The sequence below is a fragment of the Macrosteles quadrilineatus genome, unplaced genomic scaffold (assembly GCF_028750875.1).
Source record: "Macrosteles quadrilineatus isolate MER2022 unplaced genomic scaffold, UCM_ALF_1.0 Scaffold_4__1_contigs__length_99947679, whole genome shotgun sequence".
NCBI classification, from domain to species: Eukaryota; Metazoa; Arthropoda; class Insecta; order Hemiptera; family Cicadellidae; genus Macrosteles; species Macrosteles quadrilineatus.
Genome location: NW_026542597.1, coordinates 10,057,945 through 10,075,709, shown reverse-complemented (window position 1 = coordinate 10,075,709; position 17,765 = coordinate 10,057,945). Strand labels below are relative to the sequence as shown.

The 17,765-nt window shown below is 37.0% G+C and overlaps 1 protein-coding gene across 7 annotated transcripts in view; it reads right to left on the bottom strand.

The window, feature by feature from the left end:
- Positions 1-17,765, bottom strand: part of LOC128992566 (torsin-1B-like) — a 28,077-nt gene that overhangs the window by 7,398 nt on the left and 2,914 nt on the right. For 3 of the 7 annotated variants that reach the window (XM_054416204.1, XM_054416207.1, XM_054416206.1), the window contains exons 2-5: positions 15,987-16,313; positions 10,165-10,430; positions 2,136-2,284; positions 980-1,125 (exon numbers count right to left, since the gene is read on the bottom strand). In XM_054416204.1, coding sequence (XP_054272179.1) covers positions 980-1,125; positions 2,136-2,284; positions 10,165-10,430; positions 15,987-16,206 — 781 coding nt within the window. In that variant the 5' untranslated portion in view covers positions 16,207-16,313. The remainder of the gene's footprint in view (positions 1-979; positions 1,126-2,135; positions 2,285-10,164; positions 10,431-15,986; positions 16,314-17,765) is intronic. The other 4 variants (XM_054416208.1, XM_054416209.1, XM_054416210.1 and 1 more) reach the window with 3 other exon arrangements.

The window sequence follows — 17,765 nt, the reverse complement described above, 5'->3', positions numbered from 1 at the left end:
ATTCGCTTAATCTGCAGGTTTGTTGCTGCAGCGGGGGTATTTATTATAAATATCTTAACAATTAAAATTTAGTCTAAAAATACATTACAATACGAATAAATTAAATACATAAATATATACAATACATTTAATATATTATAATACATTACAATACATAAATACAAAACAATTTTCCTTAAGAGCGTTTAGGGGTAATCAAAGTAAGGATGAAAAAATTAAATATTTTACTTTTTTTTACTATTTTTTTTTTAAGTTTTAAAAACAAACTTTATTTAATTAATTAGTATATATATGAGCAAAATCTGAAACCAGAATGAAAAAAAATTATCCCGGTAAGCAGTTGCCTGCGCACAGGCTCAGAAACCGGCAGCCACTACGGCCACTTTCCATTTGAATTCCTGCTGCCGAAAATCTGAATCGGCGTGCACTCTGGACGTACCGTTACATAGGGGAGCGAACTGGTCTAGTGGTAGAGTGCGGGGTACTTTAGTGTTTGAGGTCCCGGGTCAAATCCCGCCAATCGCCAATGGATTTTACCAAGTGATAATGCCACAAACCTCTAGGGCTAGCCTGAAGCACAGAAAACGTACTACTATACCCAGAATGCCAACCGCATGGTAAAAAGCATTAAGCGGTTTGAGAGAGCTTTGCCTGTCAATCCGTAGGCAGCGCCACCAGCGTTGCCATGCAATAGCATAGCAACGCTGGTGGCGCTGCCTACGGATTGACAGGCAAAGCTCTCTCAAACCGCTTAATGCTTTTTACCATGCGGTTGGCATTCTGGGTTATAGTAGTACGTTTTCTGTGCCTGAAGTCACCACATGTAAAACTGTTTGGGGCTAGAACTAGCGTCACAGAAAACACTACTATACTACGTTTTCTGTGCTAGTGTCCTAGGATGTGAAGGTTGGACATAAAAAAATTACACTTTACATACACATTCCATGAGCTCTTTTAGACATTAAAAGTAAAATGTTACCTTCGTTTACTGCTGCAGTTGCTATCAAATTGGTCAGTCTTCTGAGATTCATATCTTCTCTTCGAATGCCTTGTTTGTAAGATGATAAGGCTTCTTTGTTGAGTTCCGTACCACCTGCGTTACTGAGCAGGATGAATATGACTTTCCTGGAAAGAAATATTGTATAATTCAGATGATAATTTGTTATGATAAATAAAACCAATAGAGATATGTGATAATGGATGATATTATGCATCGGAATCTATTATTCTAATTCCGTAAGGAATTTCTTGTGCACAGCAAAAAATATTTCCTACACAGCACACATTTCCTGAAAACGCAAATCCTTCTCGGTTGGAAAAAAAACTACACTAAGTATGACAACTGTACCTACGATCAATATTTTGTGAACAACATCAAACATCTTTTCAGTGACAGTTTGCAGAATGAAAACTGTTGGTTGAACTAAATTCTCTTGCACTGAAAGAAACTAAATGTTTAAGCGTCGGTCACTAGACTTTTTCAAAATTAAAATTCATTAAAAAAAAGCTATATACCCTAAATTAAATAATCACTTTGACAAGTACTGTGAGACACATTTTAATGACAAAACAACCTTTTATATTGGTATCTCTATTTTCTTAACTTCATTGCTGATCAGTTGATATGTGTTGTTTTGTTACATAGTTATCTACGATTTTGGTGTTGTTGGGAATTTATTTGAAATAAGACACGTTTCACCAATCTCGAAGAGCTAGAATAATATGCTGAAAGTAAATCATTGGTTTTATGCGAAGAAAGGTTTCAACTTAAGTTTCCAGGTGCAATTCCAGTACCTAATAAATCAACTTAACAAGCAAATTTATGGAAACCAAATCCAAATATGATTAAAACTTAAATCCCTAGATTTAAGTGAAAATCAAATTAGGCAAATTAAAATTAGCTTAGTCTGCAGTTTTTCTGCGACAAGGGTATTTTTTTTTACTATGGATTCGGTTTCTTTAAATTTGTACTTCAATACTTGTACTTTGTACTTTAAGTACAAATTTAAGGAAATCGAATCCATAAACAAATGCAGTCTTTACTGGTTCAATTGTTAACGTTATGCAAAAAATCATTGATTTGACTTTACTTGAGAGTAGTGAGGCGAAAAATAAATATGCAGAAGAATACTTGCCTAAAATCATATTCGCTAGTTTTCCCAATTTGTACAGCAGCACTGATAACGTCCAATATCCCATCAGGTATCTTTTCGACTTCATCAATTACAAACATAGATCTATGGCATTGACGGACTTTCTCTTGTATTGTTTGAACCAAATCTTTCTGAAATATAATGAGTTTGTTTATTGTATGCAATGTATATGCTTTTCGTATTAAGTACGGTATTTTATAGTTTTAGTTTTATTGAAGCAGTGACTCTGTAATCATATTCTAACTTTAATAGTATGATGGCTGACTGAAAAGCCAAAATACGAGCAGAGGTGCCCATCCCCCCCAAACCCAGAGGCGCAATCCCCCCCAAGCAAAAGGAGTAGTCCCCCCCCCCAATTTATGCTGCCGTCTATTTAAACCTACCCTTCCCTCACCAATTTATCTGACAATTTTCCCTTTAAATCATAAAACAAGCATTTAAAGTATTTAGTAAACTTGAGGTACGAAAAACAAACTTGCTGATAATCAAAATTAAATGTTTAATATGAAACGTCATTTAACAATACATCAATATAAATCTAACTAATGGACGAATTAGAAGTTTTTCAATTTACAATTCAGAATCTGTATTGTCAGCCAATATGTGTGCTCAGTATTGCAATTGCAATAGACAACGTCTTCAAAACGTACAACAATATAGGCCTACTCGGTGAATTACTCTACTCCAACACAGTACTGTAACTGTACAATATATTAGGTGGAGTTAATTTTTACAGGGCTTAAGAATTCAAACAGCTTTAAGTGCATTAATAATACTTTGGCAAAAAGTATATTGTTTCAAAATTATAGGCAGAGTCACGAAATAAGACAGACTTGTTGCTCGCCACTCCCAGGCTGCCTTCTACAAAAATCGCCGGGCAAAATACCCACAGTATCTCTTAATAATTGCCACCAGTACAAAAGGTTTTTGTGACGAAGTAATCTTATAATTCATTTTGATAGCCCCAGGATTGCCTTTTATGACTAATAATGGTGGAAACGCATCTTGTCAGACAATCCGTTTGTACACAAAACACGAAACGATAACAGATAGGCCTATCAATTCACGCGTGTATATATTGCCGCGGGCAGGACTGGAAGTAAACTGAATCAGGTAATGACGGGAAGACGTGGTCTCTGGATTGGTGTTTGTGTTATCAAAAGCTGAAATTGGACTAATTCTAGTGACGGAGGAGAGCGTTGAAAATATAATGGGATTCATAATTGATTTTTCCATTCAAAATTATTGACAATAATAACCAATTTATATGCTGGATGGTCTCGACATTCTACATTACTGCAGAAAAGGAAATTTATTAAATACTTTGAGGAGTTTGAAATATACATAAAACTATTGACATCACATATAATTATGAATCCCATTATATTTTCAATACTCTTCTCAGTCACTACAATAGTCCAATATCAGCTGTTGAAAACGCAGACGACAATCCAGAGACAACGTCGGTCCGTCATAACCTGAACCTGATTCAGTTTACTTTACTTACTTCCAGTCCTGCCGACGGCAATGGACGAATTGACAGGCCTATCTGTAATCGTTTCGTGTTTTGTATTAAATGTTTGTCGTATTCTGACGACACCTCCAGAAGTGGATCTTTTTTAAATCCTGACGATGGTGGAGTTAAAGAACCACCAAAACATATGTAGCAAGTAACATTCGACACTGGTGTATTTAAGGATTGTCTGGAAAGGTCCGTTTTTACCATTCTTAGAAGCTATCTTAATTACGAACGGCAAAATGTTGTTGGTGGTGATGTGAGCTACTTAGAAACACTTTTTCGGGCTGCTTATACAAAATTATACATTCATTATGACAGCTAGCAAAAAAATATCCCCCCCAAAAATCTCAAAATAAGTCCCCCCCCCAAAAATTCCTGTGGCGCAGTACCCCCCCTCTGGGCACCCCTGAATACGAGAGAAAGTAAGGAACGTTTTGAAATAAAATGAAAGTTTAGAACAATAAACATTTTATAATATCCATCTGAAAGAGCAACTAAAATACTAGTTTTCTACATAGTCGCCAAACAAATTGAGACACTTATCGTACCGGTGCACAAGCTTTGAATTTCCTTAACCATAGAAGTTTGCCACATGCGATCTCAACCATAGAAGTTTGCCACATGCGATCTTAACCATAGAAGTTTGCCACATGCGATCTCAACCATAGAAGTTTGCCAGATGCGATCTCAGCGACGTGCACCTTAAGCTCCGCGTTGTTGTCAAAGAACTGTGTTGCTAGCCAGGTCTTCATTCTTGGCAACAAGTGACAATCGCTTGGAAAAAGGTCAGGACTATAGGGTGGATGAGGAAAAACCTCCCATTTGAATGAGTCAAGTTGTTCTTTAGTGCGGTTTTTTGTGTGAGGTTGGACATTGTCATGCACAAACAAAATTATCAACGTCAATTTCCCTCAGCGTTGTGTTGAACTACTCTCCTAAGGTTGCGCAAAGTTTCACAGTACCGCTCAGAATTTATTGTTTTACCACGTTCAAGAAAGTCAATAAGAAGCACACCGAGATGGTGGCAAGAGGTACCCAGACAGCACACTTTATCCCAGGGACATCCCATATTAGTCCCATATGTCCTGAGAATGTCTCGGGATATGTGCGCTATCCTCAGGATATCCCGCAAAATCCCGGGACGAGTACGAAATCCACAGGATATCCTACAATATACCGTAATGTCCCGGGATTTGTAAGTTAACCTCAGGATATCCTGTAAAGTCCCGGGATATGTACGAATGCCATATGATATCCCAGAATGTCCCATGACATCCCGGGACATGTGCAAAATCCACTGGATATCCTGTAATGTCCCGGTAACAAACTGAAGAAAAAAATACTACCACTGATGAAATGTACAGTATATCTAAATTTAAATGTTCAACAAGGCCAATATATAATAATTTGTTTTTTTCACTAGTGCTTTCAGAAACTTGGTTTCCATCTTCAGGCTGTGTTTACACTAGTACAAAAAGTAAATATTTACTTAATAAATTAATTTTAAACAAAGTTAAAACAGATGATTTAAAGGATATTGGAAAAATAAAAAATAATATTAGAAAAATTAATCTTTTAATTTTTGATATGTTACAGTGTTGTTCTTGATGTAATTATTTTCAGTAATTCCGAATTTATAATTGGGCCGTCTTCATTATTTAACAAATAATTTTGGTCTGTTTTTTTTTTCTAAAAATAAGATTCCCACGCACTAAGATGTTGAGGTTTTATAATTTATTTTAAAAGTTTAAGGTTTCCCAGATTGAAAATATGTCTTGTTAATACTATGGCTAGCAAGGGTTGACTTTACTTTACTGACATATTACTACCACTGAGTTCAGGAAAACTAGAGTTCTATCATAGTTGTGTGGAATGTGAATTTAATTCTAACTTTAAATTAATAAAACAACAAAAACTAATTTTAATCATATAACAATCAATTATTACAGTGCTAATCTAATGGTGATTAAATAATCTATATTCAAATACCAGTATCCTCTCCAACTACCAGAAAAACAATTCAACTACTTGAGGCCTAAACAGATTAACAGAATCATATATAGCCTATACTGTAGTATCAAAAATATTTTAAGTATTGCGACCATTACAACTGTCGGCTACTCTTTAACCACTTGAAAACACCCATAATCAACAAGCGCAGATAGCTCAGGAGGTAAGGTAAGAGGCTCACAAGGCGAAGGTACCAGGTTCAAAACCCGTCTGGGCCAAAAACTTTTTTCTCGTTTTTTTCTTCAAAATTTGTGTTTATTAACTATTTAATCAATTTACTAAACTTATAATTAAGCTTTTCATACTAAATCTATATTATTTTGTGTTTTTTATGTTCAGGCCCAGACCACACTTTATCCCAGGGACATCCCATAGTAGTCCCATATGTCCTGAGAATGTCCTGAGGACTACCCTGGGATGACCTCGGATGTCCCACGGATATGCGTGTGAGCTTATCCGTAGGACATCCCCGGGCGGGGACATTAGGCATTCCTGTGGATATCCTGTGATATCCCAAGTTGTCCATAGGACCACTATGGGATATCTTGCATATCCTGTCGCAATATCCGTGGGATGTCCTGAGGAGAAAGTGTGCTGTCTGGGTAAGCCTAAGCCTCTCAGGGGGGATGTGGGCCCTTACGGATACCCTTCCCTCAAGACCGTGTGAGTCAGTTAATCTGTACTGTGTCCTTAAGTCACAGCCTACAAGAAGTGCCACTGTTATTACTAAAGGCAGCGGATCTATGGCAGTACGAATTTCAGCCCTAGAGTCAGGGAGCAGCGACACTAGTATAACCTGGGGCCGGGGTGATGGACACCGGTTCGGGCCCAGTGTCAATGAGCAGCAGGCGGAGTAAATGGATCACGGTAAGGCTGCTGCACTGACCTCCAGTTCTGGTATGTGTGCAGCCGTGCTGGAAATGGTATTGATAGGCGGAGTGTACGGAACACAGTACGGCCTTCAAACTGCTAACTGGTGTGTTTCAGAGGGAAATGATGTCTGCTGATAAAACGACGGAAACTACCCAAAGTGGGTCAACACCTAGGCGTGAATCCCACCAGACAATCTAGGCCCAGGTCCAATCACAATGGTTGCGACAAGATGCAAGGAGTCCGGACGGTGTCTTCTACTCGCGTCGGTGTACAAACCGCAGGATGGGCCCATGCAGTCACCCTAAGAGGAGGTCACGAAGCTGGTCGATCACTCGGCCAGAACTGGCAATAACCTTGTGCTGGGCTGTATCACCAACTCTAACAAGACTGTATGGGGATGTAGGGACAACAAGACAAGAGGTAAAGCCCTTCAGAATCAGAATCAGAATACTTTATTCTTGAACATAGAGTACAGAATAGGCGTCAAACATTACAGAGATTTAATTCTAAAATAGCATAAAGTTGTTGGGCTTTGAGGTGGTGTCGGTAGTGATGGTTATTACTATAGTCATAGTCATAGTCAGAGGATTGTTTAGTCCTCACTGGAACATCGGTGAAGTTCTCCAGTTCATGAACTCCTCAACTGTGTAGAATGGTCTCTCCACAAGCCAAGACGATAAGCGTTGTCTGGTGCTGCTTATGCTGGGGCCTTTTATTGTCTCTGGTAGCAGGTTCAGGAACTTCACTCCCATGTAGGAAGGCTTTTCTTTAAAAAGAGTTAGATGATGGACTGGAAGTGTGTAATTCATAGCCTGTCGGGTGTTATGGCTGTGCCTATCCGTACCTTGTTGGAGCTGTAGCCTGCTTGCGTGAGTAGCCACAGCTAGGATGTACAGGCTTGTAATCGTTAGGATTTTTAGCTCACGGAATTTCGGTCTGTGACTTTCTCTCTTGTCCATGTCTGCTAATATTCTTACTGTTTTTTTCTGGTGGATACGCACACGTTGGAAGTTGGTTGCAAATGAGTTTCCCCATACTTCAAGGCCATATCGAAGATGTGATTCAAACAGTGAGTGGTAGGCAATCTTGGCTATGTTGGTGTCACTTATGGTTTGTATCCTTCTTATCACGTAGACACTGCTACTCAGCTTACTACACAGGCTGTCAATATGGGGGGTCCATGTCAGTTTCTGGTCTATTATTAAACCTAAATACTTTGCTTCTTCTGGGCCTTCGATGTCTGGGATCCTGCATACCCCACCATTTCTCCTGCCAAAGACCAGTTGTTGTGTTTTCTCTTCATTTACTACTAAGCTGTTGTTTTGGCAATATTGTATTGCCATGTTTATGGAAACAAACAAGCTGATTTCAAGGGCTTCAGGGTTTTTTCCCCCAAGGAGGAGTACGGTATCATCTGCATACATAAGTCTTGCTGTGGTCTTCCAAATAGTGAGGGAGATCATTTGTAAACAAGATGAAAAGGATGGGGCCTAGCACAGAACCCTGTGGATCACCCCTTACTACAGGTAATAACTTTGTTCTTACTGTTTGTGTAGATCCCTTTTCAGTGTATTTGAGTTCAACCATCTGACTTCTTCTAGTTAAATAGCTCTTGAACCATTCTGCAGTTTTCCCACCAATTCCAATTTTTCTCAACTTGTTACACAGTTGTGTATGATCTAAGCAGTCAAATGCTTTGCTGAAATCAAGTAAAATTGCAGTTGGTATGTTTCCTTCTACTAGATTATCTATTACATATTCAGTTAGCACTATTGTGGAAGATGTGGTTGATTTTCCCAGTACAAATCCATGTTGATGTGGTGTGAGCAGTTCATTGGATGATAGGTGTTAAAGAAGTCTGTTTAGTACTATTTTTCGAATACTTTGGAGGATGTGGAAATTAATGAAATTGGGCGGTAGTAGAGTCCAGATAGTTTCCTTTCTTGAATTTTGGGTATAGCTTTGCAATTTTAAGCCCACTTGGGAAGATTCCTTCTTGGAAAGAACGGTTGATGATGTATGTTAACGGTCCAACAAACATGGACAAGTTCTTAGGATATGGTACCGATCGGTGGAGTCTAGACTCAACTTCCGTGTCGCCCGCCGCTCCACCGATCGGTACCATAATAGTTATTGGCCATTTTTCGTGTTTTGTGTTTTAAATGTTAAAAACTGTTAACTCAATGTTTTTTAAAAAACGACGTGTTCGCAAGAACGAAAAGACGATGACGACGTTCGCCTGAAGATGATCCCGTGAGGATCGAAACCGGTCGCCTTTCAAGGTCAAAAGGATCACTTGACAGCAGGTAATTTCACCAGTACACGTATTGATCAGTGATTTGGAGGCTTAACTCAAACAAAAAAAGGTAAGCTTAAAGAAGAAATAGTTTTAATCCCAAGAATACCGATGATTTAATCCAAATTCAGAATTACCCTTTAAATCCAAGCGACTACAATTTCCTTTGTGTCTTGCCTTCGCAATCACCATTATAAGACACAAGGGCAATTCCTGACTATCGCCGGTTTAAATTTAGAAAATGCATGCTTTTCACATGGACAGCTGTATGTTGTGTGCTCACGTCGTGGTAGGTACGCTTAAAAACTTATATATTTATACACCTAATGAAGAAAACAAAAAACATTGTTTATCCACTGGCAATTAAGCAAAATAAATATTCTATTTTTGTTTTTGGTGTTTTGTGTTTTAATTACCATTTCAAATAATAGTTGTTAGCGTAGCAACGCACGCCGGGTAACTGCTAGTAGTTTTATAGGCTACTTATGAAGTCAAACGGGGTGAAGCCCAAGGGTAACAGCTAGCGTTATTTAAATAGGAAATAAATCTGAAAATTTTTAGGGAATATTTTAGTATAAATCCAGCCAGGTAAATAGAAATTCGTTTAGTCTGCAGGTTTGCTGTGGCGGGGATATCCCTTACTGTATCAGCAAACTTAATCATTTAAATAGAAAATAAATCTGATATGCTTAAAGAAATATTTTAGGAAAAACCCAATCAGACAAATGGGAATTTGCGAAGTCTGCAGGTTTGCTGCAGCAGGGGTATTTAAATTATTTATACTGCTGCTGAGGGTGAACTAAACAGGTTCTAACCTGTATAACATGGTAAATAATCAACAAATGAACACTACTATGCCATCATAAGTAGTTAATATTTGATAAATAATAATTACCTAATACCTAGATTGAAAGAATTGTGAATACCAGCATAGACTAACCAACACAAGTAGACTTGTCATCCCATTGTAAATTTTGAAGCACGTTTTTCGTGTCTAGTTTAGGTACGGTGACACTGGGCGCTAGTGTCGACAAAATTTTGTTTCTATTATTTTAGGGCTAATTTCTTGATTTGTGCTTTACTGTTTGGTTATATAACTAGGAGACAAGTTATTGTTTATGATTAGATCGTATTATTTGGTTAAACGAGGTTTTAAATGACTGTAATAACTTGAAACAAATTGTAAACAAAACACGACCTCTACGTAAACCGTACAGAACTAACAATAAAATTGTCTTCAGCTGTTGCACAAGGATGAGAAATCTACTTGGGGGAGTATGTTTTATCTATGATACCAGTAACTAGTGTCTTACCTGGTACTGGTCTACTTTATCCTTTGATCGGAAATCAATACTACCTTTGTAAAATTTGACATATTTTGAGCTTTCCCCTTTTATAAACATGTTTTTTAATATCTTTTGAGTAACAAAGGTTTTCCCGGTTCCAGGGCTTCCATGAAAACTAAGCACTAAAGCTCTGTCAGGTTCCTCCTTACTGAGATGATTTTTTAGGATGCTCAAAATAATATTAATTGCTAATTCTTGTCCAAAAACTTGACTTTTCAGATCAAATTCTAATCCTGGAAAAAACATTATAACACACATAAATAAACGGTATTACTTCATGTTGTTTCTTGTCTCAGGATTACTGTTTTTAGATTATAAAAGGTATAATATTACCTGGATCTGCCAGAGTAATCCTAAGGCTGTCTGTCGAGACTACGGGTTTCGAAGCAATAATAGCTTCATCATCAGGTCTTCAAGAACACTTTTCACTCATCAGAGGTCGTCAAATAAATATAATTTTTACAAACATACATATACAAAAAATAGTAGGCCTACGAACCGCGTGCGCGCACTTAGACAGGTTTGTCATGACTGCAGCGGTGAAGGTTGGTGTCGTGAACTTTGTCCCTTGCCTGTCAGCTATTCCTGGTTAGCTATTACAGTATCATACAATGCATTTGACTGGAAATTTAGTTTGTCGTTTAATAGATCATAACTATGGCTTTTTGTTGCTTTGTATTTCTCGTATTCTTCTATGGCGTTCATGAAGCTTCCTTTTGTGCAAAAATGTAGGGGTGTCATGTTTGTTTCGAAATTTGTATAGTTATGATTTTCATTAATCAGATGGGCTGCATAATTGGATTTTAAATGATTTTTTGCTTTTGGAAGGTGTTCTTTGAATCTGGTTTTGAAAGCACGACCGGTTTGTCCTATATAAAAACTATTGCAATCATCACAAGATAATCTGTAAACTCCAGTTTTTTCCCCTATTTCTAGATTATTACTGGACGATGGATTTAGTAATCGTTGTAGTTTGTTGGAAGTTCTAAACGCTATCCCAATGTTTTTCTTTTTTAATTCGTTTTTCAGTATATTCGGTAGCCTTGTACCATACTCTGATGTTACAAAAATTTTGTCAATTGGGCTATCTAATCTGTTATCATTGGCTTTTTTCTGTAATTGTTTTTTGATAAGTTTAATCATGGCGGTTTTAAACCCATTTCTTTGGGCAATGTATTTGATCGTGTTTAATTCTTTGTTAAAATGATCTTGGCTCAATGGGACGGTGAGCAACCGGTGAACAAAACTGTTATATGCTGCCATTTTTTGTTTTGTAGGATGGTGTGAAGTTTCATGTATGGTTGTGTCGGTTAGCGTAGGTTTTCTATAAGTATCAAATTCAAATGAGTTTTCTGTTTTAATTAATGTTATATCAAGAAAGTTTAACCTGTCGTTGCTTTCCAATTCTATGGTTAACTGTAAGCTAGGGTTTATTTTATTTATATACTTAGTAAATATCTCTAGTTGTCTTACGTTGCCATCATAAAGGATTGCGATGCCATCAACATAACGGTGGTAAAATACAATCTTATCTTTGTAGCGGTTTTTATCTGTCCATATGTTATTGTTTTCAAAACTGTTCAGATATATTTCAGCTAGGATTCCTGAAAGTGGCGATCCCATTGCTAGTCCATCGTTTTGTATATAATATTCATTGTTAAAAGTTAAGTATTTCTGTTGGGTTACTATTTTTGTTAATGCGATGAGTTCATTAATGGCTTCCTCACTAAGATTAGAATTGCTCTTGTAATTATAAAATTGTAAAATATATTGTCTTTCCTCTGAAATTTGAAGTAGCGAGGTTCTACTGTATTATGCAAGTTTATGAACTAGTTTAAGTAAACAAACGTAAACCATCAGAATTCCATCTATTTTTAAAGTTTGACTGAGACTTAAATAAATGCCTATTTTACCCATAGAGTAATGGTGATTTTGATTAGCCTACACCATTGTTGTCTTTGGACTGTGAGACCATTTTCGTATTTTATAAATATTTTATGTGTATAACTATGGAAATACAAGATATATACTATGTAAAATGATTATAATTATATAATTTATATTTTATAAATGTATTACACTAGGGTTTCTATAAAATATTGGTGCGGTTTTAACATCCTGTAACACACTGTGTTTGTGTCGTGTTTAAATGTTTATTTATTTTCGTGTAAATATGACGCTCTTCGTATGAAGAAAGAAAACTGTCCTTGTGCAGCCTGATGATGGTGTCACACAGACACCGAAACTAGTTGTTCTAACAACAAAATTGGATTGCTTAAGAGCAGGTATTTAAACCTTTTCTAATATTATTTGGCAATCCGGAGGCTAACAAACAGTTTTGTTCACATTAGTTAAAACAGCTGTTTTGATTATTGTGGTATTCAAAACACTTCTTATTCAATAAGTTGAGTTTTTTTTTTTGACCAACATGTTTTCAGATCAGGAAAAAGCTAAGTTTGTATTGTTATTAAGTAATTTAAAGTCAGTGACTTTAGTGCAACGGGCATTTTGAAGAATATTCAATAAAGCTCCACCTCATAAAAACAACATTAATCGTTGGAGTAAGCAATTCATAAACACTGGGTCAGTTAAAAAGCATAGTAGACCTAGTACAAGGCGTATGAAAGGAGGTGTGTGCATAGTGACGTCACGTGCGAGCAAAACGTGTTTTATTTTACCAAATCATATGTTTTCTTGTAATTTCCCAAAGACTTTCGAATGAGAATCATTACAAATTAGCATTGAATATATAACACTATTTAGCGTTTTATATCCAATATAGTGTTGTATACAATATTGAATATACTGTAGTAGTGTTATATAGTATATTCAATGGTGGTAGTATATAACATTTTGATAGTGAGTACCTTTCAATCGAAAAACAGTAAAGCAGTAAATACTGTAACTGTGTCTGCCTAACAGGCAATATATTTTTAGGTGACCATATACAAATAGTTTTTAATATAATACCTTTTTTGCAGCTCCTACAAAACGTTATGTTTTATATAATTGAAAATCTCTCATTTAAGTAGCCTTAGTGGAAAATAGTTACAAATAAATTGACAAGACTGTATTTATATATATTTAACAAAAACATCACAAAACGATATATAGCTTAAGTTGTAGCGATTTTATTACTTTTTAATGACATACACTAAACCCAAGCACTAAACTACTAAACCCGTAGGGGAACCCCTCGGACTATTTTCTTAATAACTTCAAAAATTTACTAGAAGCTTACCGAATAGCCTCTCTCGTTTTGCGAAGTGGAAAATCGTGACCGCAGCAAACGATCACAAATACAGGACGTCACCGCAATCGCCAGAAATCAGGCTGTTGTCGCGATACGGAAAATCATGACGAATCTCGTCTTGATTAAGATATGATCAGGGATATGGCCGCAATCACAAATAAGCCTATAGTCATGGATGCTGAGATAATCGCAGGAGATTATCGCGGATGTTGCCGCGATTGTGTAAGACGCGAAAAACGTGACTGCAATGAATTATTAAGGCGTTGCCAACATCGCAAGCAACGATCAAACAGGGCTATATATATTTTTTTGTTTTTAGGTGGTTGGTGGCCTTTTATTGAATTTCCCATATAGGCCTAGGGAATAAGCTATTACCGTAGTAGGCCTATTCATGGTAAGACCTGGACCCGGGACGGCAAGGCGTATAAAAGAAGGTGTGTGCAAGCGCATCCCCCACCCCTCCAATCAGCCAAAATGTGACGTAGTGTGCGATGCACAGCTGATGCTACAGCCGAGCTATGTTATGCAGGAAACGCTAGTCCACTGAAGATTCCTCAACATTAAGTTGTAATTAGTTGGCAATGCCCATTTGCACTGTTTTTGGATGTGGTAATTCTAACAAGAAAAGTACCTAGTTGCTCTGGAGTAAAGTTTCATCAATTCCCGAAAGAATCTGGATTGCAAAACAAACGGATTGGAGCATGCAAAAGACAAGAAAAGATAAACATAAAATCAGGGAAATAATTTATTGAAAACATTATTATTACCGTAATTAATTAAATTATAGACCTAACTAATTTAATTTAAAATCTGTCGTCGTAACTGTACGCGATTCACTAACGATTGTTTTTGAACCCACAGATGGATTTGAGCAAGGGTATCAAGTATCAAAGTATTCGTATCAAGTATTTACTGCTACTGCTTTACTGTTTTTCGATTAAATGTACTTAATTTAATGGATTTAATGGTACTTAACTATCAAATGTTCTAGACTACTGCCATATTGTATAACACTACTAGGCTACAGTATATTCAATGTTGAATACACCGCTATATTGGATATAAAACGCTAAATAGTGTTATCAATGCTAATTCGTAATGGTTCTCATTCGAAAGTGTTTGGGAAATTACAAGAAAACATATGATTTGGTAAAATAAAACAAGTTTTGCTCGCACGTGACGTCACTATGCATACACCTTCTTTCATACGCCTTGGACCTGGTAGACCACCAGTATCTAACCAGACAGTTGAAGACATCAAAATATCTTGTGTCAGAAGTCCAAAGAAATCCCTCCCTCGCCGTAGTGAATTAGGAATACCTGTAAGTACTCTTCACAAAGTTTTACACAAAAGACTCCATCTTCATGCCTAGAAAATTTAACTTCTTCAAAAAATAAAAACAACAGATTTCATAAAAAGAGCAGGATTCGCTACAATTATGTTGAACCAAATGGCAGAAAATGAATCATTTTTGAATGAATGAAGTAGTTTTTTCAGATGAAGCCACATTTCACATCATTGGTTGTGTTAATAGGCAAAACGCAAGAATTTGGGGAGCTCAGCATCCTCATGAAACTTTTGAAAAGGAAAGAGCCTCGCCAAAAATAAACGTTTGGTGCGGCCTGTCCAGAGAAGAAGTAATTGGGCCATTTTTCTTCGCTGAAAAAACTATCAATGGAAATGTTTACTTGGACATGTTAGAAAACTATTCTTTTCCTCAACTTGATGACATGGAAAATGCAAACAGCTTTTATTTTCAGCAGGATTGAGCACCTGCACATTATAAAACAATTGTTCGAGATGCTTTAGATGTTAAGTTCCCAAACAGGTGGATTGGAAGAGGCGGTTCTATAGCATGGGGATGGCCCCCCCGGAGCCCGGACCTGACTCCACGTGATTTTTTTCTTTGGGGTCAGGTAAAGAACATAGTATATGCTCAAAAAATTCACAATTTGGACCACCTAAGGGAAAGAATCATTCATGCAGTTTCAAAGGTGACAAAAGAAATGTTGCAAAATGTGTGGGCTGAAGTAGATTATCGTTTGGACATCTAAAGGGCAAGGAATGGTGGCCATGTTGAGCTTTATTAGATATGTATAAAATCTGTTTAATGTAAGGAATCCAATAAAATAAATAGTTTTTTTGTACCTCTTTATCATTCTCGTTATCTTTTTATTTTTTAATTAAACCGCACAATTTTTTTATGGAAACCCTGTAGGTACATAGTATTATTACATTATATATAGTAATATTATTCATTTTAGGTGTCTTCGGTCCGTTGGACCAATCCCGAGTTGGGTGTCTTCGGTGTACGGGACCGAATTATACAATTGCAGACGAATCTGTAACCTCAAAATTTCGCCCCAGTGTCTGGTGGTAGACTAGGTCGAGGTAGGAAGGTAGCAGGAGACACAAGTCCTGAATCCTAGCGGGGGGAGCAGGAACTTAAAAATATTACGTCATCGCACTCACAGACCGAAGACAACAATCTAGGGTTAAAGAAACAATAGCTTAGTAAAAAAAAAAGCAATTTACCAATCAAATTTTCATGAATCCAATAATCTTCACACCCTTCGCAATATCCCATTTTTTCGCACACTTTCTCTGCAGTCCGATAAAGAGGGGTTTTCAATAAATATGTGATCAAACTAATTCCTCCAATAACAACAGCAGACAAGGGATCAATCAAACTATTGACTTTAATAGAAAATGTAAACACCAATAGAAAAAATAGTGTAGTCTTAAAAAAATCCATTCCTTTATAATTATATGCAGATGATTGTAAAACCTGTTTCGTTTGCTTTCCAGGCTACAGTTCAATCAACCAGACAGCCTCAAAGTTGTGATTGCTTTCAGTTCAACCTGCAATAAAAATCCTTTGTTAGTTCACAATCAGGTTATTTTTTACAGGTTTTTTATAGGTTATCTACACACGACTGCGGGAGATGATTACCATTTTGCCGCAATTGCAGGAGACAATTACTACGTCCCCACAACTAAGACGATATAATGATGTCTTCATGACCACGGGGGATGATCAGAATTTTACCGCGATCGTGAGAGAGAAAAGTTCAGAATTTTCTCTCATTTGCGGTAGACGATGATAGATAAACTCCTCACACACCTTGGCAAAATTTGTGACAAAAACAACCGCCGAAAATAAGTAACATTTTGCCACAATAGCGGGAGACGATTACGATGTCTACACAGCTGTGGAAGATTGTCAGAAGTTTACCGCAATCGCATGCAAATACAACCCATACAATTTTTTTTATTTTCCAATTTTTGCGCTCCCCCAAAAAAGTCGATTGCCTCGTGCCTATTCGGTAAATCGGCCCTGCACTGGAACGGATAACAATAAGGCTAGTTTCCCTCACACACTCCATACGCTCGCACGCACACATCTATTGGTGAAGTTATAGGCAGATTCACGTTGATGCTCTGCAGTCAATAGCAAAAAATACGGCTTGTGACAGAAAAAAGCGTTTGTTTGGACGTAGTCTTTTCTACAACCAAAACGCCACATCCACAGGTTATATTAAAGTGATGTAGTGGATCCATTCTTCCAATAAACATCGTAGTTGGTTAAGCCAAGCTCTGAAGAAAAAGTTCTGGGCAACTGGTTTCTCTCAGTTAGGACAAGGATACAGTGAATGCGATGAGACAAAGAAACGATTAGTTCGTTTGATTTAGTACATAGCCCATTGACATTGTGTCAAAAAGTTGTTGATAAGTCTTCAAAAATCGCAAAATACCAAAAATGACAGGTTTTTGATGAAAGAAAAACAGGATATTTCTCACAAGCATCTATGCAAATACCAGTGGCGGTTCCAGAGAGGGGGCCATAGGGGCCATGCCCCCCCCCTCCCCCCCGAGAATGTGGCTTTTTATTCTTTTTTTTATTTAAGCTATAATTTGAAAAATTGCAGCGCACATCCCCGTTTCCCGCCATCCTATGCCTTTGTCAAGTCAGTGCGTCAGTCATACAGTACCTCCTACTACCCAACCCACTAGTGGCTCAGTAGTCATTTGAGTATTTATTATTGTTTTGTTGCGGGTTTTTTTAGTAACACAGTTTTACAAGATTGAACCTATGAATAGATAGCCTATTTCCCATACGCATTTTCTGTTATCAAACAAAATTTTGAAACAGTAACTTAGCCTACAGCAAGTCTGGTTAGTTATGTTAGGTTAGTTTGGAATAGTTTCATTTCCTTATCCAATATATAGGCTATTATTTTTGCCTAAACAAGGTTAGTTCTTAAATTGTAATTGAAATGCTTTTAAAGATATTAAAACAGAAGGAATACGGAT